The 20,448-nt window shown below is 39.0% G+C and overlaps 1 protein-coding gene across 1 annotated transcript; it reads left to right on the top strand.

Moving 5' to 3' along the window:
* The first annotated feature begins 213 nt into the window (after positions 1-213).
* LOC107093199 (ornithine decarboxylase antizyme 2-like) lies at positions 214-10,344 on the top strand. The gene is given in 6 exon segments (XM_015388082.1): positions 214-416; positions 7,049-7,115; positions 7,117-7,197; positions 8,084-8,241; positions 8,597-8,682; positions 8,946-10,344. Coding segments are annotated over 6 exon segments (630 nt in total). The 5' UTR covers positions 214-309; the 3' UTR covers positions 9,077-10,344.
* Positions 10,345-20,448: the final 10,104 nt, after the last annotated feature.

The following is a 20,448-nucleotide window of genomic DNA, read 5'->3' as shown; positions in this document are numbered from 1 at the left end:
TCTCAGATAAAAGAAACTATTCCTTTATCTTTGTGTCTTGAAAAATGTGTGACTAAGTAAATATTGTGAAAGACTTCCAATGATAGGAACTATTTACTGCACAAGTTTTATTGTTTTCTTTCCTGGAAACAAAACAAAAAAAGAGCCTGAGGGGGATTACCCATGATGCCTTGCTACAGGCTTATATAGCAGCGTGCCCGCGCCGCGCGCCGCACACCCACTTAGAAACAGCTAAGTGATGTAAGGTGGCTGTCCTTCATGTAAACAAGCCACACCGAAAACAGTAAACAACAGGATTTTCTGGGACATATGGTTGAATTAGCTGAAGTCTTCTTGTTAAACTGTAGCTGTTCTGGTCAAAAGGGAAACAAAGAGCCGAGTTTCCTCGAAGCTATCATGCTGAACACAGAGGAAAGGTAGGAACATGTTCGCCTTTTTCTCTAACAGTAGCTGTTGGTAGGGGAGTGTTAATGGCAGCTTTTATTTAATTCTAAGGAAGTTATTTAAATGCTGAACTTGCATTGTATCCGGAAGAAACAGGCGACAAATAGAAACACTCTGGTTAACAGTCTCTGTTTAAGGAGGAAGGAGCTGAACTCAGAATCAGCCGCAGAAATGAATAGAGATGGGCTTATTGTATTGAACGCTTTGTTTGACAGAAAGAAAAGCTCTAAACTAGACTGTTACAGAAAGTTGGAGTCAGTTTCCTCTTGTATAACATGCAGCCCAGCAGCTTTTCCTCCCTGTCTGCCTCCAAACATCAACCCTGTCCATGAAATCTTTCAATACAGCAGATCAAAGCAGACATGTTCGTTGAAGAAAAGCATGCAGACATGTTATTTACCTCAATTAATTATTGGACAAATAAAGTTTGTTTAGTGGGTTTTTCTTCTTGGCTTTTTTCACTGTTCAATACATAATGCTACAATGTTAAGCATTATTTATACATACTACTGACACAGAACCTATCAGCTGTAGAGGATTAGTATTTTAATTGTTTTTCAAATTGCTGATTGTCCTTAAGTTTTACCTGCTGCAGCAGTTTGTAAAAGATCTCAAGGCCTCCGAGAAGTGAAGTGTTGGAAACATATCCGGTCTTTTAGGTCTTAGTGGTTATTAATCATTTGTAATAGGTGCTGAGGTGAAGTCAAACAGAAATAGGTTTTTAAGGTCTCTAAAATAGAAAGATAAGAAGTTAGACTGGTTAGCATTAGCATTTGTAAACTACAGTTTCCATGTTCAATTCTACCAAAGATTAGCCTCCATTTTTAGTAAATCTTGGATGTTCCCCGGAGAGGAGGCAGCTAAAATCTCAGTTACCCTTCCTGTTATCTCCAAAACTATTTTGCTCTTTAGCTCCCGGCTTGAATGAACCACAGACATGTTCCGGCAGGTCAAAGAAAATACAGTTGGATTCCTTTAAAAACAGCTGTCTCTCCTCTCTATGGTGGATTCCAGTCACCAGCTGATTTGGATTATTTTCTGGCGTCTACACCTTTTCTTGAATGATAAAAGTCTAAACTTCTTGTTAAAGAGAAAAATGCTATGTCCTGATATTATTATCTGGGCAAAAAACATTTCTCAGTTAAAGGGCGACATTAGATCGGACACAGACTTCTTTTTCTGCATGTAAACCTCTACATTTTTGTCGTTTTTACTCTTTGTAGAGGGTTTGTCTGTTTAATATACGGCACAGGGATAATTATGGTTATGAAAACAAATATTCTATTTGAAATAACTGGTTTGAACTGCAGCCTGAGTTGTTTCTTTGTCTGCCTTTGTGTTCTGAGACATTCGGTCAATTAATCTCCTGACCTGCAGTGAGGAGCAGGGAGATGATTAACTGATGCCTTGACTATATTAGGTCTACTCCTATGACCCTGCCTGCTGATGGCAGCCGCCTGCCAACATCAGCTGGTTATGTAACCTCTTTCTGATGGGTCACCTTTCTACCGCCAGTGGAATGTGTGTGTTTTGTGCGGGGAGACACATGATCCGTCCTCGGCTACCTGAGTGCTGGTAAACGTCGGTCTAAATCACTGACAGATGGAGCTCTCCAGTTGTTGCGGGGAGATTCAAGAATGCATTTTCCATCAGGGACTGAAACGTAAACTGTGCCAGCCTGTTTTCAGCTGACGTCTGACTCTGGGATCATCAATCCGGGCCTGTTGACCTCTGTGGTCAATGATCTGCTGATTTACAAGCGCAGCGGTATGGATCGGGGGGGCTGTTTGGACTTTTCATCCATTTAGGTGCCTGCTGAATGAAAGCTTGTTGAGCGTCTTTGTAGAGTTTATTTTTTTTTTGGGTTGGATTTGATGTTGTTATCTAGCACGTTTTTATATAAGCTCTCCAGCTTGGTAAAAAGTGTTAAGTTGTTAAAAAGCGACGTCTAAAGAGCAGTTTATATAAACAGGTGTAAAGAAAAATAGACAAAAATGTCAGGAGCTGTTGGAGAAACGTCGGAGTTTGTAGTTGTGGGGGGACTACATGCTAAAGGGGCGTGAATCGTTTTTTTTTTTTTGCTTTATTTTTCAGTTGGAGATTGCTGGCTCTGATATTTCTGGCCACTTGTTTGTGTCCAAGGTGGGTCAGGGGGTCAGAGTCGTGTGTTTTGACAGGGAGAAGTACATCTGTGCTCAGGTTTCACGGCACGTTTGCCTTTCCTGTTCTCTGTCTCCACGTCTTTTCCGATTCACAGTCCGTGGATTGGAGAAGTTCTGGGGCCTCTCCTGTTTACCTTCCTGTGTACAGCTCCTTTGTTTGTGTTGCAGCCAAAGCATTTCCTAGAAATGTCATTTGAGCAACTCTCTGGGTTTGAGTTGAATCTGTTTTTCTTCTTCATGGCCCTCTGCCTTGCTCTACCTCACCTTGCTCGGCCTCTGAAACAATCCGACTGAATCATAAAATCCTGTGGCTTCAGGAAGAGCAGACCAGCGATGGAAGCGTCCGTCCTTTAAAACTCCCTCACCCATCCCTTCAGAACAGACGGTGACGCACTTGGCATCTCCAGGTCTTAAGTCCAGCACAAAGATGATTAAATCCTCACTGGCATATGAATGTGCTGTGGCCTTCACGCCGGTACAGCCTGTATCTTCAGACTGCAATATGTAACCTACATTCTGTTTTTAGAGTCTCACTCCAGGTGCGGACGGCGGTGGTCTGGTGATATGGGTGGGTGGGGAGGCTTTGCTAAGGCTGCGGCTGAAATGTCAGAGGACAAGAGTTTAGTCTTTCAAAACAACCTGGCCTATCCATCAGTGTCTGTCTGTGAAAGGAGAGATGCAGAAAAAGAAGTAGGTCTGGACATGTTGGCCAGCTCTTCTACGCTGTGCTCCACTATCCGTTTCATCCTGGCTGTCAAGCTTTCAGCCAAACTTTCTATTCCAGAGTCATTCAGACAGAGGGATTGATGGATTCAAACTGACAGTAAAATAAGATGAAATATAGAGTATTTTATGGAATGCACCAACACAAAGCCAGGGGCGGATCTACCATTAGGAAAAACTAGGCAGTTGCCTAGGACCCCAAGTTCCTGGGGGCCCCATAAAACTCCTTTTACATGTACTGTATGGTTAATACAGCTATTACTTATATTTGCACATTATGTTTTTGATCAAAATACTTTTGTTAAAAAACTTACTTTTTAGTTGATAAAAGCATGTTTCATTTTTCAATTGGATCCTCAGAAAGCAAAACTGATCCCAGCCCTATTTTATTGTACTGCCTAAGAATTACAACATTTTCATTTTCCTCCTACAATGTACTCACAGACCACTAGGGGTACAAGTACCCACAGTAGGGAATCACTGCCCTCAATGACCAAGAAGTTTCCCACATCATCCAAAACTCCACTTTATCTAGACTGGGCCTAATTTAGTTTTTGATTAATCGGTAAGTGGAATAGAAAAACTGAAAATAAGTAATTTGATTTAAAAAATGAAATTACCCAGAGAAAAGATGAGGCTAAAATCATACATCTACATTTTTATTTTAGATGAAAAACCCTCTGTATGTAAGTATGCTGTTTCTAAAACTTTTCAAATAACTTAGTCTTAGTTTCGTGAAAAATTATCACCAGATGTAATTGATATCAATAATCTTTAGTTGGAGCTCCATTTGCAGGAGTTTTCAGCTCCAGCTGCACCTCGAAGTCCTCTGCTAGAGAACATTAAGAACAAATCTTGAAGGCCTTGTAACACCAAGCATTTTAGGGATAAAGTTTAGAGAAGTTATGATCTGTTCCTCCAAAGTTGAGAAGATCTGGCAGACTAGCTTTCTAAAAATGACCATAAGAGACATGTCTGTCATATCTAAGCTGACGGGTAATAATCTGGGCTTTTTGTTTATGAAGTGAAATAAGTTTTCTTTGATGGGGAAAGAGTCTAAAGCTCAGTGAAAGTTGCTCAAGAATTATTGTTCATCCATCAAGTGACACCGAAGTGAGACTTCTTTCTTGCAAAAATGGAGATAAATACAGAAAGAAAAATCTGTAGCAGTTTTTTGACCCCAGAGTGGGCCTTCTAGCAGGAAATCAGCCCTAAACATACAGCTGGAGCAATGATGAGATGGTTTATCTCCTTTACATCTTCATATCTCTTAGATGGCCTAGTCAAAGTCAAGAATGAGACTTGTGATTGTGGCTGTATCAAGTGAGGATTTTGTAGATATTGTCATTAGAAGACTGAAGAAAAAAGCATGCCTCTTTTTTCCACTGTTTATTTGAAAAAAACAAATGAAAAACCATGTCCTTGACCTTGTGTTTTACACATAAGGTTTATAAGGTATAAGTTATTTTTAAAAAGGTGTTTTTTTAGTAGAATGTAATGCAGATTTCATTGCTGGTTTTAATTAGTCTGAAATAATTGAGAGGATAAATTGAAAGTGGAGCAGCGGTTTAATTCCTGCTCGATGAGGACGCAGAGCTTGCTGTGTGTTGCAACGTTTTCCACTGCACACCTCGTTGGCTTGTTAAGATCTAATCGTCCAGGTTACCTCTCCGGTCGCCGTGGGGATGAAACCACGCCTCCCAGATGTTCCTCTGTGGAACGTGACCTGGAAACATGTTCTCGCACAAACAAGTTGACCTGCTTGTTGTTGCTAGTGATCACGTGGCTGCTTTTAGTGACGAGGGTGACTTTGAGCCACCGGATACCGAGTATCTAAAGAGAGATGAACAAAACATCCCACAGCTCCATTCCTCAGCACAGCCACTCGATCCCATTCTGAAACTCCAAACCAAACCAGTCCCCAAGTGCCTAGCAAAGCTATTTACAGAGGTGTTTACAGATCTTGGGCTTGTTTATGATGCCTGCCTCCCAGCTCATGTTTTTCTGGACCTCTTTTGAACTCACTTCTAATAAATCACAGGCTCCTATGTGAGCCAGGATCCTTACAAACAAACAGCCTGTGAGGGTGAGAGTCTCTGGACAGGAACCTGCTACAGCACTCCTGTCTGTGTTGGATGAGAGCTACTGCAACCTGTGAGCAGCGCTGATTAGGTCCAAAGTTTAGGCTGGAGTGTCTGAGCTGCGTTTGAAATAAATCTTTAGGAATTTGAGTAGACCCTAATCAATCTTTCAAAGAAGTATCATCAGCTACTAAGACAATGGAAATTTCAGAATGCCCATGAGCAAAATAAACACTCGCATGTATGTTAAACTGCTTTTAATCTACAACTGCACAACATAAATTACACATGGCGAGAAACTGCTGCTCCAAGAGGAGAAAATTGCTTCCCGCACATGACAGCTCCTGCCAGGCGCGTTTGGATCAGGATCTCACTGTGGGCATTTTCTATTCAGCGGAGAAAGCAGAGAAATTTTCTCTATTTAATCTAATACCTGATTTACAGTAAAAAAATACAAGCAATGAAAATGTTTCCACAGCTGTGTATGAATTCAGGTATTATGCAGGGGTGAGCAGTTCCTGGGGGCCGACATCCTGCAACGTTTAGACCCAGCCTTGGTCCAACAAATGGCTAAGCTCCCTCTGCAGTATCCAGTCAGTTCCTCCAGAATCATCTCATTACTTGGTTCAGGTGTGTTGAGCAAAGTCGCATCTAAAGGTTCCAGGATTCCAGCCCTCAGAGCTGCATTTCCCACCCCTGCATTACGGTGTTACCAAAAAGTTGTTTTCTCCTGTGGCTGTCATGTGGTTAGTTTGTTGGATGAATGTTTATCTTGAAAATGTTTTGTGACCAACTTGGTGCAAAAGTATCATCGGCGAGAAAAGAGGAATGTGTGTCCAAAAAGCAGCTGGAAGCTAAATGCACTTGATTCATTTGCTCTAACTCATGTTCTGTGGGTTGGATGCAGCAAAATATGGATATTTTGTGTTAAAAGTGGCCATTTAGGTGAACTTTTAGCATCTTTACTGTCTCGTCTGATCGACATCATGGCTTAGAAACATTATTGGTCGATAGAAAGCAAATTAATATTACAATCTTGGCTATCTAATATCATATTATTGTAATGTTTCACTCCTAAACGTTGACTTTTATGCTCCCTCCTGTTCTCCATGGGTAATGTTTGCTCAGTTTCTTTTTTGGTCTAAATAGAGACTATTTAGACCAAAAAAGAGACTTTATCATGTACAGTGGAAAAGAAAAAGTGATATCACTCTGAATAATCAGTCCCAACAATATCAGAATAATCTTCATTGGCCAGCTAACAGATGCTAACGTTGATAAAGTTAGCATCAATTTTGTTGCTTTCTCATAGCTTGAAGTGGAAGCTAAGCTACTACATTAAATAATCTTAAGTCTAAAATCATCTTGCTAAAGTTTTCCTTCATATCTTTAGATGGACAATGTAACGTCCTGAGATTAATTATAAGTTTCTAGCCTGAACCTTTTCTGTTTTAACCCCAGTTATCCTGTCACGGTTGAGCTTTGCTTTATGGCTATGTTTATGGTTTTGTTTGTTTTTTCAGTGCTCCTAATTTAAAAGCTTCCAAAAAACTACTGAAATCTGAAGATAAATCTCCTTTTCAATTCATGAGAAACAACTGAAATGCTGATTAGTTCTCCTGTGTTTTTATTTTGCAGTTCCTGGTTAGCTGGGGCCTTGACACCCAGCTCTATCCCTCAGGCTCCGGGGCCTCTGTGGTGCTCCTGATGCCCCTCACCCACAGCTGAAGATCCCGGGTGGGCGAGGGACGGTCAGGGATCGCTCTCATGGCGTGCTAATACACAAGGTAAAAACTACCAGAGATTACACCATCTTTTTATTCAAACTTCCAGCTTCTCTGCGTTTTTAAACAGAAATCAGCGGAAATTAAATTAGTAAATATTTAGAGATGAAGTCGGCTATAAGACTTTGCTCCATGAAGCCTGTTTAAAGCTACAGTTTTAATGTAGCTCCTCTACAAGCTGAATTGTTTTTGAGGATAATAAATCTGCACGTGGTTTTTTGGTTCGCTTTAGATGATGATTGTTGTAATTGTGCAGAGTGCATTATCCTCATAGGGCTTTACTGACTCGCTGCTTTCAGCACAAGCTCTTATTAATCACAGGCTTTCCGCTCATTTAAAGAATCCTTTATTAAAGCTTAAACTAATCCAGGTCCTCATCAACCCCACCTACCCAGGCTTTAATGCATAAACTCCCTCCGTCACATGGATTGATGGCGGCACGGTTGGATGTTAACCTGAGGAGGTGATCAGAATTAAACGTGTGCAGAGACGTGTGCGTCCTGACATGTGACGGACTCGCCAGTGGAGGATTAGAGATTTGGGATCAGACAGATCACTCATCACTGTCATTACCATCCTCATCATCTGCCAGTGAGCCAGCCGCCTGTCTGCGGCGCACGGCCCGGTACACAGGGACCTGATTTCTGTTCCTCTGACTGCGGGAAATAAAGAAGTGGGATAACCCTGCGTTACTGTCTGTTTATTAACAAACCCAAACAGGCATTCTGCTGATTCACCAAAAATAGCAGGAGTCAAACTACTTCCTCTATAATGTTTAAAAGAATAAAGCTTTTTTTAAATTTTATTTTTTATTTCCATCACTTACATTTTTTACAGTACAAATGTAACATTTGATGAGCTTTGTCTGCTTTTTGTCCCGTTCTGGCAGGATGACAGGTTAACGGTGACCCGGACCTCCTCCTCTCTTCTCCGCTTCCACTACCAGCTCACCGAGCGCCGCTCAGCCTTCTGGGACACGGCGCTCTCAGGGGACGGCCTCTTCCTGGAGATTCCAGCAGGTTCTCTGGCAGATGGGAGCAAAGAGGGGTACGTTGAAGAACGTCTCCATTCTATGTGTTTTTTGCATCTGTTTTTTTTTTTTTTTTAACTTATTTAATTAATTCTCTAACATAAGTGTTTTGGAAACCACTTATGCTTCAGGTATGTTTCAGAACTGAAAGCTGGCAGTTAGCTTTCTGTTTCCTGGCTGCCTCTAGCTGTGATCTCTGCCAGTAAGCAGCCCTGCTGCAGCTCACTGCCAGACAGTGAGAGCAGCCAGCTCTGCTGTGGCTTTATGTAAAATTGCATCTGTTATGTAAAAAAAAAAACAACAACTTTGTCCATCATCACTATCCCTCCTCTCCATCCGGCTCATCCATCTGTCTGATTGTCTCTGCTTCAGGCTGACTGCTCTGCTGGAGTTTGCAGAGGAAAAGCTCAAGGTCAACTATGTCTTCCTGTGGTTCCATAAAAGTAGAGAGGATCGAAGTAAGAAACTCCTCTTGGTTTTTGGTTCACTTTGATGTTTTTTTGTTCACTTTGATTGACAGGCCATCACTACATTTGGTTAAAATGTTAACGAGAAATTATTTTGTTGTCTAGCAGCTGGCAATCTCTGCTGGGTTTTTTTTTTTTAGAAGAAGCGACAGACTTGTTTGTTAAAACCGATCTGATGTTTCCTCAGAGCCAGGCTTCTGCTTCTAGATGACTTCCTCTATTGGATTGTAACTGTTTCTTTGTTTCTCACCCAGTGGCCATCATCAAGACCTTCCACTACATGGGCTTTGAGATGGTCAAGCCGGGTAACCCAATGGTACCAGCCCGGCCCGACCTGGCCTTCATGGTTTACTCTCTGGACAACAGCAGCTCGGATGAAGAGTGATCCTCACTCCCTCCCTCACCCACCCACCCCTTCCCTCCCCACATCCCTTCTTGTTTTTAACCCTCTGACTGGGCCGCCATGGAGCCGCGGTCCTCCTCTGTGTCACAGACTCCTCATGGAGAGAGGCTCACCGTGATGTCGCTGCATTTCTCCCGCAGATCGGAGAGGCTGCAGTTTGAACTAAGTCATCACATTTAATTTGGCCTTCTTTTGTCCCCTCATCCTCACTTTCTCTTTTTGCTTCATCGTTTTGTTTGCCTCAGCACAAAAAGGAAAAAAAAAAAAACTTCGGGGAAGTCGGCATTTTCCCATTCAGCAGATCTGCTCCTCCAAACGGATTCAATCTTTTTACTGTGTGTCTTTGAGTGCTGTATGCGGCGCAGGCTATGATGTTAGGGGAATAAATGATGTTTATGGTATGTTTGGGTTTCTTTTTTTTCATAAGGTTATAATCCTGATCTGTTTCTTTGAACACACTGACGGTTCCTTTAGCTTTCTGCAATATGCGTCATTCCAGCATGTGTCCCCCTGGTTCAAGCAAAACACTGCACTAAACGAACCGCCCCCAGCCCCATGCAAGCCTCAACAGGACGTCCTAAAGCTTTAGTCATACAGCAGGTGCTTCTGTGCCTAAAGAGGAGCATGCATATTCAGACCTGTGCTTTAATCAATCAGGCTGTCCTTGCAGAACTCATCATGCAAATGCAGGGAAAAAATAAAACACTGTAGCAAACACAGCTGTCTAAACTATTATTTTTTTTATTTAGTTTTTTTTTTTTTTTGCCTGAACTAAACGCCAAAGAATTGTCTGTCGTTGAAGTTCTAAGTATAAGTTACTCATCACATCCTGTATATCAACTGTTACATTCCCCAAACGTACCGTTTGCCCCTCCTCAGCTTCACATCTGTGCTTCTCATTCAAGCTCTCTTCTGCTCCCCGACTCTAAGCTGTTCAAGGTCAACACATGAAGTTTTATTTTGTAATCAGAATGAACATTTTCTCTGCTGTTTTATTTTTTTATTTTTGTGACTATGCAGGGATTTACCTAATTTTGTTCTTAGTTAACGACAGATGTTCAGTGACGATCCGCACTTATCAGATTTGTCCTTTTGGCAGGGGTTGGTGTTTCAATAAAGGTTCTTAAGAAAATGTGTTTTGGTTTTACTTTGAAATATAAAATCTTTGAATGTCTTCTTGCTTTAAACTGCTTTTCTTTTTGCTACAATCCTGTAAGATTATTTTCATTTGACTTAAACTGTGACGTGAATAAAATCAACTTCAAATCAACTCTAAAAATCAGAAAGACACGTCAGAAATGCACTTAATGCTTTTTCTTTTTGCTTTGAGGAACCAGGTGGTGACAGTATTATGTTGTGGGAATGCTTCCACATAAATAAGAACGTTTACAGGTTTAAAACATCACGGTTAGGTCTGACTGAAGCTGTGCTAAATTTGCAAACAGGACAAAGAAGTGGAGAGACACTTAATTGGTTTTCCACACTTCAGTTATTAAACATTGAAAACGTAACTTTTTTTAAATGTCCTTATAGGACCCTGCTTTGTGGGTGTTAAGGCATGTAATAAAGTTGGCCACTAACTAAAAAGATTACCGTAATACATAAAAGCAAGGGAAGCATCGAAGTTAGAACTGATGTTTCAGTTTTGGCTGATGTTCACCTCAGAACCCTCAACAAATAATCTCCCAGGTCAGAAGAAGAAGCGATCTGTTCCCAGGACTCTCCTTTGAAATGGCAGCGAAATTTTACAAAAGAAGACAGGAAGCATTTCAGGACAGTTAAGCTGCATTGGAACCATATTTCTCAGATATTGTCCCAAATTTCCCCTCATCCTGTTGAAGATTCTCAGTCATCCAGGTCCTAGTCATAACAAAAAAGTTTAACAATCCACTGGACTTTGTTTCCAGGTTTGAAGATGTTTGACTTCTTTAATTGAAAAAGCTTCCTGGATGGTAGGTGAAACATCTTCAAACTTGGGAACAAAGTCCAGTGGATTGTTTTTTTTTTAACCCTCGTACTGTTCAACGGCAGTGGATGGCGTCATGATTTCACCTTCAAGGAAACTGAGGAAGCTGCAGATCTAGAGCCCAGTCTAGATGCTTTAATGTAACTGCATGGCCCCATGTCACCCTGGAGCTGTGCCACTAATCCCTGAACTGAACCGCAAGAAGCAGAGAGTCTCCTCGTGGCCTTAATCTTATGGTCACTTTACATAAACTCTCCTCACAGGGACGGAGATGAGCGATTACAGCATCCCTGTTTCCACTGTCCGACATGGGATATTTAAACTCCACTGCTAATCCCCTCTAAAACATTCACTCTGCTGCAGTTTGGATGAGAAGCGGCGCTGCTGGGCTGCTTGTTCCTTCTCTGGGTGTTGCATCTTCAGTTCAGGAGTTTCATGACTGAGAACATTATTACTGGTATAGAGTAAGTAATTACATGGAAAATGTCCATGTGCCATCAGCATAATAATGCCACTGCTGTATATCATTGTAGGGATGGTGCGTTTGGAATTAGGTGTTTTTAGCATGATAAATATGTATCACACCAGCTGTGTGGCTAGAGCGAAGCTGAAGCTTCAATCCACAGTCAAGTACATCTGTAAATCCATAGAAATCATGGAGCAATGAGGAAAATATAAACCTTTTGGGTGCAATGTCATGTATGAATGCGCTCCGTTTCTTTTTAGAGGTTCTTTATCTGGAAAATGTGACACACTTGAGACTTTACACAGAGTATTAATTGAAAAAGTGACACTAATTATCTGTGAAAATAGGGGTTGATCAACAAATAAAACAACAGACTACTGATCCCCTGCAAACTAAAATAAATATTTATATATATTTATTTATATATACAAAGAGAAGTAGAAACCAAGTAAAACCTTTTTTCAAAACTTATGAGAACCAAACAAATGTAACTAAATATTTAAGCAAACAATTTAAAGAGATGATTGTTTTAGTGGTCTTGGGGCCACAAAGAAAGGACTCCAACACCTTTGGTGTTTATTTAGTTTTAGAACGAATCAGCAGGTCTTGATCCCTGGACCTTTGGTCCTGATGTGGATCAGATGTTACAGTTCAGAAACCAAAGTATTGAAATGCATTTGATGTTGAAGCCAGTGAAGTTGCAGTGACAGAACAAAATTCCAGCAGCAGAATTCTGCACAGGCTGCAACCATTCCAGGTTTTTTTTTTTTTTTTTTATGTGTGAAGTGCATTACAGTATAAAAAGATGAGATAAAACAAAAACACTGATCCAGAGTTCCATTTCTGGATGAGAGGCAGGAAAGCAAAGTTTGACAATATTTCACAGATGCCAGAAAGAGCAACAAAACAGAGATTTTCCATGATTTTCATCTTTTATCTTTACTTTTTTTCCTGGTGCAAAGATGACTGGGTGGCATTTAATCAAAACTAGATCTCCTCTAAATTTGACAGCTTTTCTGGATCCATTTTTGTACTTGTTACATTTTATCTTTTTTTTTTGGTTAACTTTGACTTAGACAACTGGTATTGTCATTGTCATACACAGAGTGTATAAAAAACTGTTGTTTATTTAATAAAGGAACCCTGTTTTGAACATACACTCACTGCTCAGTCCATCACAGTAACAGTCAGGATAAGAGTTTTAAAAAACACCCCCTTATTATTAGGATATAGGATTATATGTACCTTATTGCACAGTGAGGGCAGTCATTAATAACTGTATAAGATGTGGGGCACCAGGGACAAAAACAGGCACAGCTTTGTGTTTTTATGTCCATGTGAGGACATTCTGGGTGTTTTCAAAAGATGTTTTCTTTCGTGAGACCATATAGTTTGTTTTTCAGTTAGATGATGATGTTTACATGTTTTAAATAATGGCGTTTGTGGGGAACTAGTCACTGGGACATTCTCCAGCTCATTCCGATGGATCTCAAATCTTTTCCACATCCAGGATTATCCAGATTATAAAACACTAATTTAGTTTACATTATATGGTAAAAAGGAGGGTTTCAGTGTTACAGGGTGGATATTGTGCTTTATTTCAGGAAAGAACCTTTAATAATCATCTATTTCCTATCAATGCCTGCTTGTCTTTTCAGGCTCACAGGGGGGCTGGTGACTGAATGAGGCAACTCCCTGGATTATAGTCTGTTCTTCAGAAACACTCAAATCAACCTATTTGTTCTTAAGAAAGTTCAGTCATTCTTCACTGCTCATCCTCCGCATTCTGTTTTATCTCCTTCTGTTTTTCTCAGCTTTATCTGCTTCTTCTTTAGCCTCTTGTTTTGCCCACTCCACACATTTCACCATCCCAACCCAGGACTTCCTCTTTTAGCTAAGAATGGCACTTTCACCAATGAAAAACAGGAATAAACCAAACAGAAATAAATCAAACTCTTTTTTTTTCTATTTCCCCAGCGACTCGTTCTAAGAGCAAATGCTGACCGCCTGGCCTCCTAATAAACTGGTTAGACAGGAAGTGTTACCTGGTGTTTACCTTTCTGTCTACTCTGAGTTTTTCAGCCTCCTTTCTGTACAGATATATGAAACCATATCTGCTCAGACTGAGAACTGAGACTGGGTTATATAAATAAACTAAGAATAAAAAACTAACAAAAACAAAAGGTCTCAAAAGCATCCTTCTTGAGGAGAATGTAAGAAAATATATATCAGAGATTAACTCCAAACCTCAAGTTTTTAGAAGGGAGATGCTCGAAATCTACATCAACTGATAAAAACACAGCAGGTTCTTTTGGCAGTTTACCTGTCAGCCTTCAGATCAATGAGATGCTCTGTACCGCCCCCTAGTGTCACATTCTGACATTCCCCCTGAGCTTTTTGAAGATTGTTTAAAAGCCTTTGTACTTCACCAAAGGATCTTTAAAGTTTACAGTTGTTCAGTTTTTATTGGATTTGTTAAAAGTTCTTAGTGATACTTTGAAAGCCTGACTAATATCACTACACCATTTTAAAAACCTTTTCTCTCACATGTCTCTTTTTTCCAATTGGTCTTTGTTATGTTTGTTTGTTATCATTTGTTTGCTGCGCTATACTTTCTTTTGCGATTTTTGAAATGGTTTCTACTTCTTTGTGTGTGGAATAAAATTAACTCCATTATTGAACGTCAGCATTTTTGGGGGTCACTGCCCCGAGTGCCCCAAGGACCACGGGTACCGCTGATGCCATGACCTTCCATGTTTTCTCCATCTCTTCTCTGAGCCCCTGATATTTCTCTAGTTTCTCATGTTCGTTTTTCTTGATGTTGCAGTCACTTGGTATTGCTATGTCAACCACAACTGCTTTCCTTTGCTTTTTATCCACCACCACAATGTCTTTTTGGTTTTTCATTACCATTCAGTCTGTCTGTATATGCAATATATGATATATAACAAATCTGAGTATATATATATATATATATATATAAGCCTATAACAGCATAACTACAGGAGAGAGAGCAGAACGTTAGAGATTGAACAAGCAGATTCTGCAGAATAGGAGAATAGAGATAAAATGAAGCAGAATGATGAAATGGGGGTCCCTATGTCCTCCAGCAGTCTAAGCCTATAGCAGCATAACTATAGAATATCTCAGGATAACCTGAGCTACTCTAACTATAAGCTTTATCAAAAAGGAAAGTTTTAAGCCTAGCCTTAAAAGTAGACAGGGTGTCTGCCTCACGGACTAAAACTGGTAGTTGGTTCCACAGGAGAGGAGCCTGATAACTAAAAGATCTGCCTCCCATTCTACTGATCAGGGGGAAAATCTAGGATTCTCGGAAATCAGGGGCTTAGCCCTGAGGGTGAAGATGAGAGTGTAGACTTCCTGCTGATCCCGTTGTAATGTAAAATATGACAGATTACTGGATTAAAGAAATTTTTTTTATACTACATGCTATCACACATAAGAATTCATTTAACTGTGTTTTTTCCTCTTTATCAACAAACTATGTGTGTTTGGGGAATCATTATTTGCCAGAGTAATGAGAAGGGAATCAAATATTTTAGTCATCTAATATAATCCGTTCCCCCCCATTACATGGGAAAAAAAATAAACAAATCCTTTGAATTTTAAAACTGTGTTTTTTTTTCTATATTATGTTTGAAACATTTATTATTTTATATTTTGAAATCCAAAATAGTTCAAATAAATATTTCTGTTGTTTTGATTATCTTTATGAAATGTATTTTAATTCTCGATTCAAAATGTCTGCAGTAGCATTGCCCCAGACATTTGGTTTGAACTTTTTTGGAATATTTGTAAATTGTTAGATAAACATTTAAAGAGAAAATATATTTCATAAAGATCATCAAAGGGGGAACTGATTATATCAGGTGGCTAAAATATATGATTTCCCTCCATAACTCTGGCAAATAATGATCAAATGTCACCAAATCCACAGAGTTTGTTGTTGATGAAGAGAAGAATAAACACAGTTAAAGACTTGCTGGTAAATTAATTTAATCCCATGTTAGGGAGGGGGAAATAATTATTTCAGGCAGCTGAAATAATGGCTTCAATGCGCCTCCCGACACAATGCGCCTCCCGACAGAATTTCATACAACACCGGGACAAAGAAGTCAGTCAGAGCTTCACATTCTTTTTTTCTTCAACATTTACAAACAAACATGGAGCTTCACATCCCTGGGACATCTGTTTGTTTTAGCAACAGCTGGTCGTGACAACTTCTTCTTCTGCACGGTAATGCTACAGGTTGCATTCCTGCGCATGCTGCCACCATCTGGTGAATTTCAGTACTGCATATTTTACTCAGCTCTGCTCAGAAGTGAGATCCGGGACTCTGGGGGAAACATCCGGGGCTGTAGCCCAAGTAGCCATCCCCTAGATCCGCCACTGCTACTAATATATTCTTTAGAATTTTTTTTTTATCAGATTGAGCTATACGAGTCAGATTCTCTTTACTTCAGGCACATCTTTTCTCTGGGTTGAGGTGCAAAGAGGCATTTATATTGATCTAGAACAGGGGTCTTCAACGTTTTCCAGGCCAAGGACCCCCAAACTGATGACAAGATGGAGCGGGGACCCCCTAATTATATATATTGTATGACATTGTGTTATATCAACCTGGTCCTATAGTCACTCTATTACAGATGGAGTAATGTAAGGAAAGTAATTTCTCCCTGGGATTATTAAAGTATTTCTGATTCCTGGTTGATGGGACAGGTGTTGTGAATGAAACGGTGCCCAGCTTGAAAGAGTTCCTGTTTGTCGCTGAATGTGTGCATTGATGACGGAAAGACATCTTCTGCCTCCATTTATGTGTTTACTACAGTGTGTTGAATTCATGTTAATGTGGATTTAAAGACATTTCTATTCAGGAGGGAATATAAAAAAAAAAAAATGAATCAACCAAAAGTTTCGCGACCCCCATGCAGTACCTCCGCGGACCCCCTAGGGGTCACGGACCCCCTGTTGAAGACCTCTGATCTAGAAGGACATCAGCATCATTTTTAATGGTCAGGAGCAAGCATTTGATTATATCATCAGTCTATATTTTTTCCTTTTTTTTCAAAATTGTTTTTGTATTTTTATTATTTTATTATTATTTCTTTTTTGATTCTATTTTTTTTTTATTTTTTTGTACAGATTTTATGCTGTTTCTGATTTTTTTTAATTCATTTAATTTTTCAGATGATTTTTTCTCAGATTAAGTTTTGCAAATTGAATTCCATTCAAATTGTGTTTTTCAGATTACATTTTTTTCACCAATATGAAGATTCAATGCAGACCATTGGGATCATCGCTCTTCGCTTGGCCCCCAGTTTTTAATCATGTCAGAGTTGGTCCTCCATAGTAAAATGTGATTCTAAAACGTTTAATTCGTAAACCCCTTCTGAAAAAGACAAATCGAAAAGTTAAAATATTAAAAGCATTTTGAAAAAATAAATGGAAAAAATTTAAACAGAGGAAAACAAAAAAATTGCTTTGAAACCCTTCTTTTTGGTATTAAATATTATTTCTAGACTGCATTTTTATTTAATTTTTTTTTTTTTTTCAGTTTCAAAACTTGTTGTTTGCTTTCAACAACAATAGAACGAAATTCCCTGCGCAGTAATCTTTTTAATGGATCCGGTTAAACATTTTTACTCAGTGGCATCCCGAGGACTGGATTTGGGAACCACTGAAATAAAAGATTAAGAATTTGCAAGGTTGTCAATAATATGTACAGCTGTTTGACATCTGCAGGTCATCAGAAACTCTGTTCTTTTCAATGTTTGAACACTTATTTGACATTCTTTATCTTCTATATCATTGTGCCGCTCCTCTAAATAACCACTAGGAGGCATCTTTGTCCTTATTATTAAAACTCAACTTGAGCTGTCAGAGGGAAATAAATGTGTTACTTTGTTTTTTGTAATGTAGAATAAGACGCTTTTTAATCAAACATGAAAAGAGATGCGAGGTGTCAAAGGTCAGCCCTTGCATAAGCTTTTAATCAGTTGAATCCAAATTACTCTGTAAAATGCTGACCAAATATTAGAAGTTAACTAACAAGACAAATATTACAGTTTTAAATCACAGCCTTGCAGTAAAATATTTTTACCCAACCTGACAACGTTAAGCAACATCCAATCTACAATAACATTACCTTAAATAATCAGATGCAACCTGCAATTCCTTATTTCTGATGCCAGTTAGATTCAACATGCTAAATGCTGCTAAACTGACTTTGAACGAGCTTCTTTACATACTTAAACTGATTTTCTTTTGATTTACTTAGTAGCTAAAACTACTTTAAATTTAGCTATTTTTTCAATCAAACCTTTTTTTACAGCATCTTACTTCCAGTTTACTGTTTGTATTTCTTTCATCTAAAAGTTTAAAGCGCATAACAAGTAGAAAAACATACTTCATTAGTATACATAATAGGAACTAGATTCAGAACCCTGAGATCCACCAACAGTATGAACCATTTCAGAGACTGTGCCAAATATGGTAACAATTGGTTAGGGTAACCCTAAGCTATAACTTAAGCACCTTATTGTTGTTATTTTATCCGAGAAAAATTTTCATTTTATAACCTGGCAATAAAGACTTTGTTGTTACCACAAACAAATATAGCTACTGATTTATGTTTGTTCATTAAGTCATCATTTCAATTCAATTCAGTTTATTTCTATAGCGCCAATTCACAACTCATGTCATGTCAAGGTACTTTACAAATCACCAGATCATACAGTCAAATTGATTCAAAGTTTTCTATCTTAGAAAAACCAATTGATTGCATCGACTCATTGACTCGAAGGCAATCCCTCACACTAAGCATGCTTGTAGCGACAGTGGAGAGGAAAAACTCCCTTTGTGTTCAAAGGCCTGTAGCCCACCTTCAGATCACATAAAAACCCAGATCATTCCATAGACGGCTGATGGAAGGCAGAGAGCTGAAGCTTATTTACCAAATTTAATTCTGAGGTCATTTTTCACGAGCGCCAATCAGAAGGCATCCTAATTATCAGGTAAAAGGAAAAGAAAAAACTCAAGAAGTGTGTTGGAGAAAAGTTGAAATGTTTTGACAAATAAAAACCAGTCCAGATGACTTACTCAATTTGTATTAATTCTCCAAATTTGACACGTCTTACTATTCTTAAACAATTTATTCAACGACCTGACTTTATTGAAAATAAGTAGACCTTAGATGCCATCATATGAAACAGCTGTTGGTTGAGTGTTTTTAACTTTAAATTCTGGTTTTGTGTCTCTGAATAAATTATTTTGCTAATAACACTCTATGTCTGCTCTTATTTAAGACGACTTCATCTCCAGGTGTCATCCGTCCTGGTCTCACTTTCTTCCTTTGTCTATTAATTCCCCTCCCTCTGCAGTTTTCCTTTCATCTTAGTCCCTTGTGTCCAGCCTTCATTCTAACCTTGTCCTTTTAAATCATTTTGGCGCAGTTCATATTAGATAGACCTACTTTAGCTTTGTTTGGATTTTTGTGAACTGACCCTTAGCAAGTCTTGTAGTTAGTCAAGACCAGACCAACCAATTAATTTATCAAATTAAAATGTATTTATATAGCACTTTGCAACAATCAGCAGGAGCACAAAGTTCTTAACAAAGATGAGTAGAACCACAACATAAAGAAGAAAAAGTGAACATAGAAAACAGTAAAATTAAAAGGTTACAAAGAAAGAAAAAAAATTGAAATTGTCACACCATTACTACATATTAAAAGAAAGCCTGAACAGCTTGGACCTAAAAAGAGTGATATCTGTAACAGTGCAATTATCTGGGGTAACTGGTTCCAGCCTGGGGGCAGCAACTGGGAAAGCCTGATCACCCCACCACCTTGACCTTGGAACTTCTGAAACCAGCTGTCTTGAAGACCACAATGGCTGCTTGTGCTCCAGCAAAGTAAACATTTCTGACAAATACTCAGAGGTAAGACTATTTAAAGCTTCAAAAACAAACAATGACATTTTAAAAACTATTCTAAAATGCACCAGGAGCCAATGCAGGGTGTAGAGAAAAAAACAAAAAAGTGTTACAATAGTCCACCCTTGAACTAATAAAAGCATGAAGGTCTTTTCAAGGTCTTGCCAGCTCAGAATAGGCTTAACTTTTGCCAGACAAAGACCAATGAGTGCCGAGACCAAGACCAGACCAAGACATTTGGAGGCAGAGACCAGGACAAGACCCTGGTCGTACTTGTTGCTGTCTGGAGGTGTGATCTTGAATATAACACTACCCTAGGCTGTATAGAAATATTTCTAATTTTATGCTCCTGATTTGAGTACCTTATTTCTCTGCCTAGAACAAATACTTTTAATCTTGGGTCTTTTGTTCTTGTTACCTTACTTGTTGTTTAAGGGAAAAAGCTTATCAGATATAATCTGGAAACTCCAACAATTAGCCATAGATGTTGAAACAAAGGGCTGACTGGAAAACAAGACAAGTAGGAATAAGTATGTCATCCCAGGTCAGTAGTTTCTTTGAAAACACGTTTTTTTATCTCACTACAATCAATTACTCATCAGTCATTCTTCTCATTGTAGTGAGCTACTATTAGCTCTGTAAAGACAGCTGTGTATGTTTAAAAACAAACAAACTCAGGATAATAATTTTAGTGACTGCTTCTAAAAGTTTGCTAGTTATAAGTGTCCAAAAATGAGAAACATTTAAGATGATCAGATTTGGTTAATGCAGAGTTAAAGACTGCTCTTCTTTAAAAACCAAACAAAAGGAAATCCAAATTTAATGACAGCAACTCATCACAAAGTAGTATGTGATGTAAAAGATCACAGCGTAAGAGAATGCTGACATGCTGAGATGCTTTCCAGAATAGAATTTAAAATCCTCCTTCTCACATATAAAGCCTTAAATGGCCAAGCTCCATCTGATATC

The sequence above is a fragment of the Cyprinodon variegatus genome, unplaced genomic scaffold (genome assembly GCF_000732505.1).
Source record: "Cyprinodon variegatus isolate N-32 unplaced genomic scaffold, C_variegatus-1.0 Scaffold413, whole genome shotgun sequence".
In the NCBI taxonomy this organism is placed as follows: Eukaryota; Metazoa; Chordata; class Actinopteri; order Cyprinodontiformes; family Cyprinodontidae; genus Cyprinodon; species Cyprinodon variegatus.
This window is presented reverse-complemented; position numbering and strand designations above follow the sequence as displayed.